At 40.4% G+C, this 15,546-nt stretch overlaps 2 protein-coding genes across 3 annotated transcripts; one reads left to right on the forward strand and one right to left on the reverse strand.

Annotated features, from left to right (window-relative positions):
- Positions 1-143: 143 nt before the first annotated feature.
- Positions 144-10,606, reverse strand: c9h10orf88 (chromosome 9 C10orf88 homolog). Its single transcript, XM_040134337.1, has 9 exons — positions 10,366-10,606; positions 9,688-9,868; positions 9,165-9,362; positions 8,301-8,370; positions 7,838-8,029; positions 7,128-7,256; positions 6,530-6,653; positions 5,838-6,048; positions 144-1,376 (listed from the first exon to the last, which is right to left on the reverse strand). Exons 2-9 carry the CDS (start codon positions 9,834-9,836, stop codon positions 1,154-1,156), a joined length of 1,296 nt encoding a protein of 431 aa, XP_039990271.1. The 5' UTR covers positions 9,837-9,868; positions 10,366-10,606; the 3' UTR covers positions 144-1,153.
- Positions 10,542-15,535, forward strand: asb3 (ankyrin repeat and SOCS box containing 3). Of its 2 annotated transcripts, none has more exons than XM_040134336.1 (9): positions 10,542-11,108; positions 11,842-12,009; positions 12,155-12,267; positions 12,351-12,483; positions 12,688-12,865; positions 13,643-13,861; positions 13,961-14,263; positions 14,354-14,487; positions 14,583-15,535. In XM_040134336.1, exons 1-9 carry the CDS (start codon positions 10,907-10,909, stop codon positions 14,744-14,746), a joined length of 1,614 nt encoding a protein of 537 aa, XP_039990270.1. In that variant the 5' UTR covers positions 10,542-10,906; the 3' UTR covers positions 14,747-15,535. The 2 variants fall into 2 exon arrangements, with proteins under 2 accessions (XP_039990270.1, XP_039990269.1); XM_040134335.1 differs by having other exon boundaries at positions 10,544-11,108; positions 11,839-12,009.
- The last annotated feature ends 11 nt before the right edge of the window (positions 15,536-15,546 follow it).

A 15,546-nucleotide genomic window follows, 5' to 3' on the forward strand; every position in this document is an offset into this window, starting at 1 on the left:
ACTTTTACTTCTTTCCTCTCTCTGACGTCATGTAATTTCTGTTGCATATTAACATATGTGCAACAATGTAGAATAAATAGAAAAAATACAGCTACTAAACAACCGCAGAAAAGTGCATCCATCTGTATAAATATATTTTTATTTTCTATTTACGTAAGTACAGTTATTAAAACCATCCACATCACAGGTCAAAACAGTCATTTTATAGTTTACAGTGGGAGATAAGTCTTATGTTACAGACATGTACATTATTTAAAACATTACAGTGCCATATTAAAATGGATTTCATACTCCTGTAACAGGAGTATGTGTATTCATTGTAAGATTTTCCACAAGTGTCAAACCAAACTGGACTGAACAATTCAGGCCTTACTAACCACAGTTACAGTACACACGGTGAATGAGAATAACTGTTTGTCAGGATGCAACTGACATTTGGGTGAAGGCTGTATCATGAAACCTGGGAGGACAAATTGGAGTGTTTACATGCACATTTTCGTGAGTGTTGTGCTGTTGATGCATGTAAATCATTATTATGTTAAAACCAGCCAACAATAACCGGGATAAGATCACATCAGTACAATAATTTAAAGACTTTTCTTCTGTTTCTCTGCATCTTGGTTGTAACTGAAGGTTTCCAGCAGGCCATGCTTAATTTGACTTCATTCTCTTTAAATGGCCTTTTTCCCTTTTTCTTAGTACTTTTCATGTGGCCAAACTTGTCCTGAATGCAGTGCAGCCACAGGACATGTTTTTTGTGATCTGAACGTGGGAATTCTTTGATTATAACTTCCTCTTTTCCGTAGTTGAAACTTTTACATCATGTTCACATCTGATGAGACAAACCTACTGTACATCCTGGACATTCACTTCAGCTGTCAAACAGCGACAAAAGATTAACAGAAACCATTACAGACGCCAAGACTGAACACTTCTGGTTTGACACGATTTTACATTTTAGCGGATTATTGTGTTATTGTTGTGTTAATTTTGTCCATATTCCTCATTACAGCCTGTTATCATTTGCTGTGTCTCTGTTAGTGCCTGCATCATGCTCTGCCTCCCCTTTGACACCAAGGTCTGGTTTGAGGAGGACCATGGACAGTAAGGCCTCCAGGTTACATGTATAGTTACTTCTTTAGTGATTCTGAACTCAGTGCATGGCTGGTGTTGGGGCGGTGTGCTCCTTGGGTCCAGTGGATGCTGGTCCTCCTACTGAACTGCTCATATCTCCCTGGTTAAGCACGGCCAGCGGCAGGGCGCTCAGCAGGGCCTTCTCCAGTTTCTGCTCCAGAGCGTCCAAGCGACGGTCCACATGCTCCTTCAGCCTCCTTTCCATCTCCTCCAGACGTCGCTCCATGGCTGAGTCCAACTCCCTGTAGAGTGGGGGGACGAGGTAACATTTGGTTAAAGCAAAGTGCATTAAGGAGTGAGAGTTTAGTTCCAAGATGGGGCGTGCACTTTTTGGTAACACTGAAACTTTCCTTATTATGCAATGAAGTGAAAACTGCATTATAGTGTATATTAGATAGCTATTACAGTTAAGAGTCACTTTAAGACCTTGGCTGTGTCCAAAATCACTCCCTCGTTCAGTAATTACAGTAACTACAGTATTCCCCACATAATAAACACTCAATACTTTACTCTCTACTTTACTCTTGTTTTTGTTTGATTGTGTACATCTTTAAGAGTACTATATAGTGGGTACATTTAATACCTAATAATTCAGACACTCAAACAAAGTGGGCTCTATATTCTGCTATTTTGGCTTTCTTGCAAAATGGCAACAAAGCATTCAGAAATGAAATACTTTATATTTAGTATTTTCTCTGCATTCAGGCAGCAGTTCCTTCCAAGCAGTATTGTGTGACTTGATTAATCAGTTGAAGTGAAGGGATATACACAGAAATCATGGATCTTCTAAGCTTTTGCTGCACCCTCCAAGACAAAAGGGAGAAAAATACTAGAGGAGTCTGTTCCTGTCTGCAGATTATATATCTGGTGCTGTCTAATGGCTGCTTCTGTGAGGACTGGCCATTTCTTGTTATGCCTGTATAATAATGTTTTATCATGTACTGTTTATAGAACTTGACTAAATTTACATAGAAGGTTTGTATGTAACAGTTTTAAATGTCAAAATGGAAGAACTACAAATGCAAATGCATCTAAATCATATTAAAATACATACACATATTTGTGAAATTCACTGTCAGACTGACTGTGTTTCGACAACAGATGGCCAAGTTTAGAAAAACTGGTATAAAAGCATGTGGGCATTTTTACTATGTTGCACTAGCAACTGCAAAAAATTTCTGGATGTGTGTTCACCTCTTGGACATTATTTAAAAACCTCAAACTGATGTCAATGATTCTTCCTCCGCAGTGATGTCCATGACACCGAACTTTACACATTACTGCCACTAAATACCGAATAAAAAAGTGAGCTGTTGAACCAAGGCAACTCTTCTGCATCACTAACAATAATCAAATACCAGTTTGATAACCCTTCTTCATCCATCCACTCACAGAAACCCTTGTCTGAACAAGAACGTCAGTTGCTGCTGCATTTTTCAACCGGGAGCTGTTGATGCTAGTTGCGACTCGTTAAATGTGCTAATAACTGTACTGTGTGACTTGGCATTAGGCACTAAAATGATGAGGAAATCCAGAGCTGAGCTGTGACCAATCCATGAACATGAAGCCTCATCAGAGACCAAAATCTAAACACAGGCACTAGAAGTTAACCACCCACACAGTCCATGTTGACCATCATCTCCTCCTAACCTCAACATCCTGCTGCCTCCAACTTGCTCAGGCAGATTTCTTTCTGTATGAAGCTCTCAGACAGCTGACTCCGGGGTTTGACTCATCGTAACCCTCTGGAGGCAAAATTCAAAAGCAAGATGCTTTACAAACATTTGTTTTTCCAACTCCTCAACATTTCCAGTCTTTTTGCATGTCTTTGCATTTGGGGTTTCTAAGCGGATTCCAACGGCATTACTTATTACCCTCAAGGATCTTGAAGAATCTTCAAACCACCTTCAAGCCTTTCTCGAGCCAATCTCGCTGCTCTTGCAGCTGCAGTAACTGGGCTTCTCGTACAACCAGAGAAAATCCTGACTGCTGCTGCTCAGTCTTTTACACTGTGGTTCAACTCCACCACTGTTCATATCTGATCCTTGTTGTCTGTCTGCTAAGCAATATTTCTTTTATTCTGGTGTTAAAGGGAAAATCCCCCTATTTTATGAAGCAGCAGTTAGTGATGTAAATTTGGATGTCAGGTTCATCTTTTTTAGTTGATGTATTTTATCTGTGCAAGCGATGCAAAGAATCATGGGTAAGGATTTGGTTGATGTCAGAATTGGGTGAGAACCAATTTATGCAACTACAGAAGCAGGATATAGATCAGAAAGAAATGCAGGAGCTGCCTCAATTCCCCAAAATCCAATGCAGCTAGAAAACACATTTGAGTTTTTAGCTAAGGGACATTACTCTTACAGTTTCTCCACCGTGAATGAAACTTGTTTCTGTTACTGTCATTATCGTCTTTCCACCTACAAGGTGGCTGCACAACTGAAAGCAGCAACTTCCAGCATCTGTCAAAAAGCATTCATGGAAATGTAGGAAATCCCAAAGTTTACAAGAAGGTAAAAACGGCAGGTGTGAGGAGAGTCAGTTCAAAAGAAAAAAGATAAAAAGAAAAAGTAGAGTTTAATATAAAGCAGTAGCAGTTGTGTAACATTTCACTCTAACTGTTATCAGCATCCTTTAAAAAAGCAACCACTCTTGTTAGACAATCTCCTTTAAAAATTACAATCATGTTTGAATTTTGCGCTGCCAAATATTTTCTAACAGAAGATATTACTTTTCCCTTTTTCCTGGAATCTAATTTAGAGTATTACTCTTTAAATATTTTAGCCTGTGGTAGCTTGACTGATGTGTTGTGGTGGAGACGTACCGCTAAGCTGCTGTCCGCTCGTCGATGTGGAGTCAGACTCAGCTGACATTCTCTCTCAACCCACATGTGCTGTTCTGCTCTCACAAAGAGCCTCATTTATCCAACTGCAGTTTGTGGCACCAGTCTAAGAAGACATTTTTCAGTTTCGAAGTGAAACTAATATTAGCCTCTGAATAAAGTTAGCTGATACTGAGCCTTTGCATCAGTGTCGGCTAAAAGTGTAATATATTCAATACGGTTTGGTGCCCTTTCCTATCATTTTAATGATTTAGACATTCAGCAATGCCAATAAATGAACTGTATTGTCTCTGTGTCAGCGCTGCACCGTTAACAACCACTGGCCCGAATCAGATCCTTCTATGTGCTTGTGTCTGCCAGTTGTTCATTAACCATAATTGTTACCAGAATTTCTTTTGAAAAAGAACAAGACAACTTCAGTGACTATTTCCATGTAGTCTGATCTGGTCAGATCAATGAAGGATTTCACCCCAACAGACACCGTGATATGAGATAGGTGTTGCCAGGCAGGTTTGAGAACTGAGAATATTCTGCCATGTAGCAGTGGGACCTGCAGCAGCTCAGCACTTCCAGCTGACAAAGTGACATCAGACAAGCAAAAGTATTGTTCCATAAAATCCCAACAAATGAGCCTCTGTTTCATCCACGCGCTTTTCTCCTCAACAATGTGACTGTGCGACAATGATGTGGCTACAATAATGGAAACACAGTGATCAAAGATGCTTACTGTTTCAACTACAGCATTCTCAGTTTAACCAAGAATTATAAAGCCTGTAAGTAAGGAGATAAACATCCACACAGTAGCTCAATTTTGAAGAAAAGCTAAAGAAATTTGCAAAGGCTTATACTGTGACTTCAGATTGTGTTTATCGGGAGAATTAGTTGCACACTCTCACATGGCGCTCACTCATAGTGTGTGGAACAGGTGTGATGCCTGAAAAAAAAGCCCAATTTTGGCATTTCCTCTGACTCTTGCCAAATGTGATGCTGTGCTGTGTCTTACACCAGATGGAGGAGTTTGAGAGTCCCAGTGAGAGCGGTTGTGGCTCCAAAATTCCTCAAAACAAGTAGTAAACACTAAAATTTATGTGACTCTATGAAAGTAAATTTAAAAAGGTTGTGTTTTCTAAAACCCATCACATAACATTTCTGACTGGTTGCAGGTGATGTTGTAATACCAATGCAACAAAAGAGCCCAAGCAAAAACCTCCTCAGGTTTTGCATCCCAGCAAACTGCAGCAACTGAAGCCAAGCGTGTTGCTTTTTTTGTCACAAAGCCGGCACGTTGTCTGATCTGACTTCACCTTGCGTATAGTGCCAGCAGTTTTAATAGTAACTTTAAGATTAGCTCAGTGGTGTTGTAAAGACTGTCATTAATGACCAAGACAAGAATGATATGAACTGTTGCTCTGTATCTCACTCTGAAACTGCTTCACTACAGGAGAATATCTACACTCTAAGTAAATCATCATTAAACCATACTCCTCACTAAAACAAATTACCATTACAGTATAATACTCATACTATATCTATTAGTAGCAGTACTAAGTAGTAGTAGTGGTAGAAGTGTAGTATAGCAGTAATAATTACAATAATTATTTATTATTATTGATTATTGAAAATACTTTATTTACAAATTCAAGGTTTCTTAGCCTCAGTTAGCTAGTGTTTGTCTGCAGGATCCAAGGAGTAACATCTCTTGACACAAGGTGGAGCTAATTCATCTGATCACAGATGATCAACGTGGAGTTACTTTTTCATATAGCGATAACAAACATTATCAACACAAACCATTCTATCAAAAGCAAAATATTGTGAAAACACACTGTCTAACCGGATGGACTCACTGAGCTCCACTTACCATGTGCCATTTCTCAACTTCCTCTCTTTCTCTGCCACTGCTGCAGCATCATCCAGCCTCAGCTGCGTCACCTGACCGCAGACGCTCTGGAGCACGGGAAGAAGCTCAGGGCCGGAGCTTAAGGCCTGTCCCTGTCCTTGACCTTTCAGCAAGTGGGACATCATCTCTGCCAGCTGGGCATGGCTCACCAGGCCCCTGCTGTCACTGTTCACTAAAGACGGGAGACAGTTTTATCCACATCGCAAACCGGTCAGCTGCTACCACTTGTGAAATTCATAATTTAAAAAAAAAAAAAAAAAAAAAGTAGCTGGCCACAGTATAAAATAAAATGTTTAGGTCAGACAACCTACAGTTTTTCAGCAGTGACCAAAATAGATATTTTTTCATGCTTTTCCAGGACTGTGCTGTGTTTACAGTACTTTCATTCCATTTTAATTTGTGTATTTTTCTTTTCTGATTCACACAAGGCAGTATATGGGAACTTTTTTAAGGAATGTCAGAAGTACTTACACACAAACATCACAAATTGCAATTTCCAAGATAATGTTTTTTTTCTACATTGACACAACGTCAAAGACCTCTTCCAAACTGGAGGCAAATGCTTCAGCACAAATGCCTGGTGAAGTCATTTTTCCTGTCTCCTCCTTGTTGACTTCATTGTGTATGCTTGTTCAAGGAATCTAAATCCCTACCTGTGTTCTTAGTGTTGACACCAGGCTGTAGGCAGTCTGAAGAGGAGGAGGTAGAGTCGTTGGCCATTGCTCCATCCTGAGCCAGGGGAGCTTCGTCTGCAGGGCTGATGAAGCTCACTGGAGGCTAGACACAGAAACAAGACTCTCTGTAACTATCCGATACATAGGATATATGTAAACATTTTCTGAACCCACATTTCACTGGCATCAAGTTGATAGTGGACACTACACGTTGAACTTTCGCAGTTGTACTGTACACTGGATGGTTGCCCTATCTTGTGATGGGCTGCTCAACTCCACACTCCATTAAAAACCAGAGTGACCAGTTTAAATTTCCACTCTTGCTTGCCAACCCACGCCCCCCTTGTTGTTTGTGAGTTTGCTTGTTTGATGGATTTTTTTTTTAATTTTTACTATTTAGTTACGCTCTGCTTACATTCATATCAGTAAATGATCAATGGCATTCAGAATCATCTCTCATCATCTTTGTAACTTATTTTAAATTGCAACTCCTTCTTCATATTTTAGCGGTAACTGAGGGATCACACTCTTCTGTGGGATGAGAGCAAACGAGAACACACACAGACAATACTGATACCATGGATTCTGCAGACTGGGTTTGGTTGCTAATGGCTGCTGGGGAGATGTTTGCTCCTCGAGCCAGGGCAGAGAGAGCTCTACCACCCATCAGGAGAGGCAGGAAACCGCCCAGAGAACTGGTCTGGTTCTGGAAAGAAACATACGAAAGTTACCTTAGGTTCATTTCTGTATATAGACAGATTGAGGCTGGCAGTCCTCGTTGAGGTACTTTTTAAACAAGATTTTTTTTCTCAGCTAATTTTAAAACACTTTTTGATGCTGCATTCCAAAGTACTCCATCATCCAAGATTTGGGCCAGATGCAGAAAAGCATCACATTAATTAGCTACAGAGTCAGAAAATCAAATCCAGAGGACAAACTTTCAGCAGGCCACTCCCACATCTCAAATGTCAGAGCATTCTTCAACATTAAAAGGGGGAGATTTTAAAACACTCCCTGCTTGCAGGTTTAAAGTATCACAAGTCGATTGTCATTGCAAACTGAAATGACCTGAAACAAATCCTACCTGTACTTGGATAAGTAGTGTAAACCTTATGGCACACTTTGGAAAAAACAGTCAGCAGTAAAGTGAAATATAAGCATGTGCTAGTTAATGAGCTAAGACATGTAATCCATCTTTAGAGTCATTTTATTGTTGTTGTAATTCCCTCTAAACACCTCTAGAGTTCGATAAATGTAAAAAATAACTCACTGCTCCTTTACTCTCACCTTTTGCTGGAAGTGGACCATGTCCATGAGGTTTTGGGCTCCCGGTGAGAGGCTCGTTCCCATCTCTTCAACCAGACACTGCACCTGCTGCATGTCAATGCCGGGGCCACGGACTGGGCAGGGCTGCAGTGGTTGAAGACCCACGATGACTCGACACACCAAGACACTGCTTCTACCAGCCAGGGAGAGCAGCTGGGAGACCGGCCAGAGGGAGACAGAACCAGATGATTAAACTAGACTCATAGTCATATACAAATATAACTGGATGAAAACAAATGTCCGGTCCGAGGCACATAAGGTGTCGAGCGCCGTTAAAAGATGTTTCAACAGTTTATAGATGTAAAGACTAACATCTAGTTTAGAAGATGGTCTCTAGTAGACGTCCGGACCTAAGACATCACACCAATATTACAGCTAGTGCTCTTTGCTTTAGGACTGACCTCAGATCCTGAACTTAGCTCACCTTCACTTCACAGGCAGACGATGGGTGTTCCAGGATCAGCTGTTTCCTGTAAAAAGGCCCTCTGTCTTCACTGTGAGCCGAAAATAGAGGAGACGCTGCTTCAACATCCCAGACATTAATCAGAAATTAAGTCCATCAATAATTTATCATTAATTCATCTATGTCAAATGTATTGATGTTTTTATATATTTTTATGGCATTTTAGCCTGTATTCAACATTTGACACTGAGTGATAGGACATATGGGGAGACATTAGGGTTGACATGACATGTCACTGACTAAATTTCAAACTCCAGATGTTGCCAGACTACATTCCTGGCTTCACTGAATAACCCAATATGTTGCTGTGCTTTAGCTTCATATGCTCTGCTGGGTCATCAGCTCCTGTCCTGTTTTCTGCAATGAATGACTCGAACTGTTCAACTGTTGCACACATATCAACCTGAATGACACCACAAGTCCAACTTGATTAATCCTGACTGGAGACGTCACAAGTTAATTTAGTGAAACCAGTCTAACTTAAAGTACCAAGTTATCAAAAAAAAAAAAGAAGAATTTCATCAGCAATTTTCTAGATCTCCATATCTGTAATGATCTCATACTTGTCAGGTTCATGAATTTGGCTACTTGGGCTTTGTTATTTTGTAATTTAAAAAAACAAAACACAAATCCTAAACCTACAAGAGGGCTCAACTTAGAGTTAAAATATAATGCCAATAATAGAATCACAGTCAAAAGTAACTAAGCTGATAACTGACACTTAAAACTGATTAACACCAATGGAACAGGAAGCTTATTTTGTTTAAATTCAAACGAACATTCAAAACATGGAACTCAAGTGATGATACATGTGTGTGTGTATACCCGTCTGGCTGAATGCCGGCGTCCCTCTCCCCCCGTACCGTCCCACAGTATTCTCCCATCTGGTTATACAGCTCCATGGTTCGAGCCTCGCTGATGACCAGCAGGCGGCTGATGTCACCCGGGAAGCTGGGGCTGCAGCGGACTGTCAGGACACAGGGAGACCCTTCCTCTGTCTGCTCCAGCAGCACTGGACTGCACCTGAGAGAGAAGGATTAGTGTTTACGGTGTGGTTCACTCAAAAACTAGGAAGTTCACCCATCTGTCACCTTTGCCACTCACATTAGTAGAAACGGTGGTAACATTTGTTTGCCCATGTTACACAGACAGTTACCTCACATTCGTGTAACATGCATGGGAAATTCCTCCACAACAAGTAATGCAAGTTAAAAAAAAAAATTTTTTTACAGCAGAGTTTGGCATTACGAAACTAAATCCACTTTTATCAAATGTGTTCGAGCTCATCGTTCAACATTTTTTCAGTTAATTGCTTTCAAATACACTGGCAAGCTTAAAACCTTCCTACCGGCTTGTCTCGTTTCCCTCTGACTGACCCAGCTCCTCTTCATGATCATCTTCATTACTGATGTGGACAGGAAGCAGGACATCAGCCAGATTATGTCCCTGAGCATGACAGACCCAAGCAGCTCCGCTCTTTATAGCGATGTCCACCATGATGCTGCTGAGGCCACCTACGAGGAGACAAGCTAGGGCACAAGGTAGGAAACAACTTAGGAGACAGGAGTGGATGAGAACAATTAGGAGACAAACTAGAGCCAAAGCAGAAGTTTAGACAAGGCTGAATAAAAACAAGTCAGAGGATAAGTTCGTAGTTAAGAGATGAGTAACAAGTTAGGAGACATGGAGGCAATTTAGGAAACAAATCAGGACACAGCACTGTCCACCGGCAAATTCTAAAACTATAATATGTACAGTTTCATTATAACTATATCTGACATGTCAATGCAGTTTAACTTCCGATGCATATTTTGTGTGAATACTTGTTTTTCTCCTTTTATCTTTTCTATTTTATGCAGTATATGAGAAGTAGCATTTGACAGCTGTATGATTTTGGGATGTTTTGACTAGTATTTTTTACTTCATTATATTTAGATGTAAATCGAACCTTTGCTACGACAGCATGAATTGTAAATAAAGTATATATGTTCTAATATTAAGCCATAACACTACTGTTCACATTTACCTTAAAATCGCTCGGTGAAACCGTTGATTAGCTTGTTTGCCTCAGGTTTCTGAATTTTATTCCTCGCATTTCTTCAGGCGTATTCAAAAACTATTGATTTAACTTGCCTCGCATGTGTAAATGGTCAGGAACAGTGAATTTTTGACTGGAATTAGCTAGCTAACGCCAAATCCAACACACCGAACTACAGCTGCCGCGTCGCGGCTCATGACGCGTTGTTGTGGTGCGACGTGTATAAACAGCGACTTATCAGATGTCAGTCCAGCCGTTGACGCTGGGTCAATACGCACTTTAATCCGAGTTAAACAAAAAAAAACTTGTCGTGTCATCTTTAAAACTGTATTGTTCATTATTATGTAAAGGCATAATACGTGTTCACGGTGTTGTGGATTGTAGCTAGCAAGCTAAATCGTGATTCGTGAACAGCGTTAGCTTGGAGGCTTCCGTTGTGCTTTGATGCTTCGGGTCCCATGTCCGCCTTCTATTTCGTTCGCTAACTGGCATACAATTAATGGAATAACAAGTCTTTCTGGGGCAGGGGATGGACTTCACAGAGTGCTACGGAGACACCGTTTCCAGTGTTGCTGCAGCAGCCCGTTCAGGCTGCAGGAAGCGGGTGAGGAGGCTGATAAAGGGCGGCTGCAGTGTGGACTGTCGGGACAACCGCGGCTGGATTGCCCTGCATGAGGCGGCAGCCGCTGGCAGTAAAGAGTGTGTGCAGGAGATTTTGACCGCGGCTGGCGGTAAGAAAGAGGCTTAATACGACTCGAGGTTGTAGTTCTATTTTATTTTCTCAAGGGCGAAAGGCGACTCTTTATTGTGCAAAGTTTCCTTTTGCTTATCTGGTGACAAACCACACAACTGTGATATTTCTCATTGTTCAGTATCCAGGACTGCTGACTTCCAAGTCTCAAATTTAACTAATGACTGTTTTCATTGTCAATCAATCTGTTTTCAAACGGTCATTAATCTATAAAACAGTTAGATACTCCAAAAGTTCAAGGTGACATTTTAAAATTGGAGTAGGACTGCAATTAATGATTATTTTCATTACTAAGTAATAATTTTCCATCAAATTGAAGAACAAATGTGAATAATACCCTCCCACAGAGGCTATAGATTAAAATTGCTTATTTTTTCCTACCAACAGTCCAAAACCTAGATGTACTTGATTTAAAAGGATATAAAGCAGAGAAAAGCAGCAAATCCTCAACTTTTAGAGGCTGAAACTGGAGAATGTTTGGAATTCTTGCTTGATAAATTACTTACACAATTCATTTCCTGCTAGTGAACAAATCGATGAATGGACTAACTGTTTTGGCACTAAATTGGACCAACAGTCTAATACCCAAAGATATATCATTTACAATTATATAAAACAGAGAAAAGTTAGTTACCAGTTATCAAAATTGTTATGCCTTGAAGTTAAGAAACAACTTTTGTTAATTTTTTTCCTTTTCTGACTGTAAGCAGCAGGCTCCTCCCGTGGCTGCCGTGCTTATGTGAACTCTTTGACACACGAGGGGGAATCTGCATGTTACCTGGCAGCACAGCGTGGACACCTGGCAGTGGTCCGACTCCTCCTGAAAGCACATGCCAACATAAACCAGCTTACCAATGACTTGTCCTGTCCTCTGTATGCAGGTATTACACTTATTATTATCAAATCGGAGTTACCTTTTTATACTGTTTTCACCCTACTATGCACCTCTAACCAAATGAATTTTGTCTTTTGGATAATGAAGTTAAATTCGACTGAATTCATTTATAAGCTGCTAATTTCCAACAGCTGTAGACGGTGGGCAAAAGGAGATTGTGGAACTGCTGGTTAGTAAAGGTGCAGAGGTCAATAGAGCACACACTGCGTCCTGCTGGACATGCCTTCATCAAGCTGTTTATAAGGTAATAATAAAACTCACAAACACACACTTAACTCTGTGTGGTGTCTTTGAACTATTAATGAACATACTCTTATACTCCCTAAGGGTCACAGTGAAATTGTGCGCATACTGGTTAATGTATGCAACCTGGAGGCAGTAGATGACCACAGGATTTCCCCTCTCTTTGTGGCTGCACAGTATGGACAGCAAGAATGCCTAGAAATCCTTGTTAATGCTGGTAAATATCCATTTTTCTTTATGCCTTCAAGCGTGCACATTTGTTCATAGCTTAATTATAAGTATGTTGCAATTTACTGTTGAGCAGAGACTTTTCTTGTGTCCCAGCTACTCCCTCTGCTTCTTCTTTTCACCCCTCTCTTAAACCAGTATAGAGTGAAATGAAATACATAATGAATTGCGTTTGATTTGTTCTTCACTTCAGGTGCCAATGTCAACACCCAGGCAGCTGATCTGGCCACACCACTGCTGATTGCCTCTCAAGAGGGCCACCAGGCATGTGTGGATTTCTTGTTGGACCATGGGGCGGATCCTAACATAGCCTGTAGTCATGACTGGCCCCAGCTTCCCATTCATGCTGCCGCTGAGTTTGGCCACATCAGGTACTGACTTATAAGTTGTCTTTTATTGATGCAATGTCGGGCAGTATATAAGGGTATAACACCTTAAAAGAAGCAATACTTACTTGGGGTCTCTCATCATATGTTGCATTTGTCATTGGGGTGTGAACTGTCGAACCAAAGATGAATGATTATTACCTCCATAGAAAGTTTAAAACTGTCCAAGAACAAAAAAAATGAAGATTAGAGAAACCGTATTCTGACAAACTATTCAATTCTGTCGGTCAGAAATGTTTTGTTTTTTTTTCTATTTGATCCTGTTGATCATCTTTCAACAGTCACTGAAGGGTACAAGTAGAACCTTGTGCAGTCATTCTCCCAGACCAGCTGGCCTCAGTCACAATATCAGTGTTGATTAGTACTGATTAGTCTCTCAATTTTTTTTTTTTTGACCAATTGATTGATTTGTTTAGTCTATAAAATGTCAGAGAATAGTGAGAAATGTCAACTACAGTTTTTCTGAGCCCAAGTTGACACCTTTAGATTGCTTGTTTTGTCCAAGCAAACATCTAATACATAGGCATATTCAGTCTACAATGATTAATGAATGAAACAGAGAAAAGAAATAAACTGTTATTTGAGAAGCTGCAACCAAAAATGTTTGACATTTTTTCTTGATAAATTACTGAAATTAATCAGTTACCAGAACGATTGATTAATTTAGTCTCAGCACTAAACAGCATAATCTGACTCCAAACACTTTGAATGCAATTGTACCCATATTATTCAACTTAAACTTCTGTAATTCTGTTAATCCAGTGTCCTCAGGAGGCTGATAGCTGTAACGGATTGTGTGTGCGACCGTGGTGATGGCATGGTAAGTCCATTGTACGTGGCCGTCCACAGCCATCAGAGCATGAGTGTCGAGCTGCTTTTAAGGGAAGGTTATAGCCCAGATGCCCAAGACTGCACACATATTCTGGGCCTCCGTTCACCACTCTCCTACGCCTTGTGTCAAACATCCAACAAACCATACAGGTTTGTAAGAAAGCAGATTAAACTGAGTCACACTCCAAGAACATACATAAAAATAAAACAAATGTGTGTGCCATTGATCATGATTACATTCTCTTTCAGTGAATCAGTGAGGTTGCTAGTAGCTGCCGGAGCAAATTTGACTGAGGAGGACTGGATTTATGCCTTGGCCACTGACAATACAGACCTGCTGCAGCTGATACTTGAGCACAGATGGATCCCTCGACCAGAGGCTCTGATCAGGGACTGTTCTGTACCACATCACAATGGGAAAACTGTGTTAAAGCTACAGGAAATGAGGGAGCTAGTCTCTGTGGCACAAAACCAAGTACACTTTGCTGCCTGCTGGCTTCCTCTGCTTCTGAAGGCAGGATTGGAGCCTTCTCTTCTACTTCAGCCCCACATGTAAGGCTCTCCTCCCACTTTTACACTTTTTTTAGTCGGTTATTAGAGGGCAGTTCTGATCAGTGTTTCTCTGTCCTCTATACTCTCTAGGTTGGAACAGGCAGACAGTGAGGTGCTGAATTACCTGCTAGAGTTTGTAAACTGGTCAACTCTGTCTGCCCCTTTAAAAAATACTCTGCATCAAAGACGGGTGGAAAAGACCTGGGAACCATGTCAAGATTTTGGTACAGTGGCTAAATATATACTGGAAAGTTGCTTCTACTAATCTGCAGTCAACTTTAAATGATTAACTGTTTTTATTCCCTTTTCCTCCCTCTAGACTCCATTCCCTGTCTCTCCCACATCTGCCGACTGCAGGTTAGGGCAGTGTTGGGACCAGATCTACTGATGAGGACCAATGTAGTCCAGCAGCTCCCTGTGCCCTCCCAGCTTCATGGCTTCCTTCAATTCAGGGACATCCCAGAAGCTTCCTACACACACTAACCATCACCACTTTTAAATCGGATACATGGACACCACAGTGCACACCAACCATAAACATGTTCTATAAGCCCATTCAGTTTTCTCCTCTATGTTGCTTTAAGGTTGTTAAAATAGTCTTATTTCCCGCAGTTTTACAGTTTCACTCACAGTACTGTGCAAAAGTTTTACGGTTTCACTGTAAAGTGAGAATGCTTTCAAAAATAATACCATGAATATTTTTTATCTATCTATGAACTTCATACAAAGTGCAGTAAAAGGGGAAAAAACTAAATCAATCAATACTTGGTTTGGCCATCATTTGCCTTTAAAACAGCAATTCTCCAAGGTACACATAACAGGTTTATATTCTATATCAGCCTTTTTAAGCCCCTCCTGGAAGCCATATGATGTTTACATTGAGTGCAATATTCATGGCTACACCATTCCATCAAATGGATATATTTTCAATGTTTTGTGGATAATCACAAGATCCTAAAATATTAGTTCTGTAGGTTTTAACAAAGTTTGACGACACAGGTGAGTTTAAAAAGAGTAACAGACACTTAAAAGATGATGTAATGATACTTCACCTGTACCTTTTCAAACATAATTTCCCTCATTTGCATATTTGCGATAAGTCCATTCTGTTTGCATTCACATTTTCGCTATGGCGGTACCATGTATGACAATTTCCTTTTATTTTTAATTTTTTTCTTTCAATAAATGTGAATTGTAAGTGCTGTCACCCCCAAAAAAGTGGTGTCTTTTCAGTTTATATATTGTTATGATCTGTTTGTGATGGAAAATAAAAGCCACTTTGT

Source organism: Xiphias gladius, chromosome 9 (genome assembly GCF_016859285.1).
Source record: "Xiphias gladius isolate SHS-SW01 ecotype Sanya breed wild chromosome 9, ASM1685928v1, whole genome shotgun sequence".
Lineage (NCBI taxonomy): Eukaryota > Metazoa > Chordata > Actinopteri > Istiophoriformes > Xiphiidae > Xiphias > Xiphias gladius.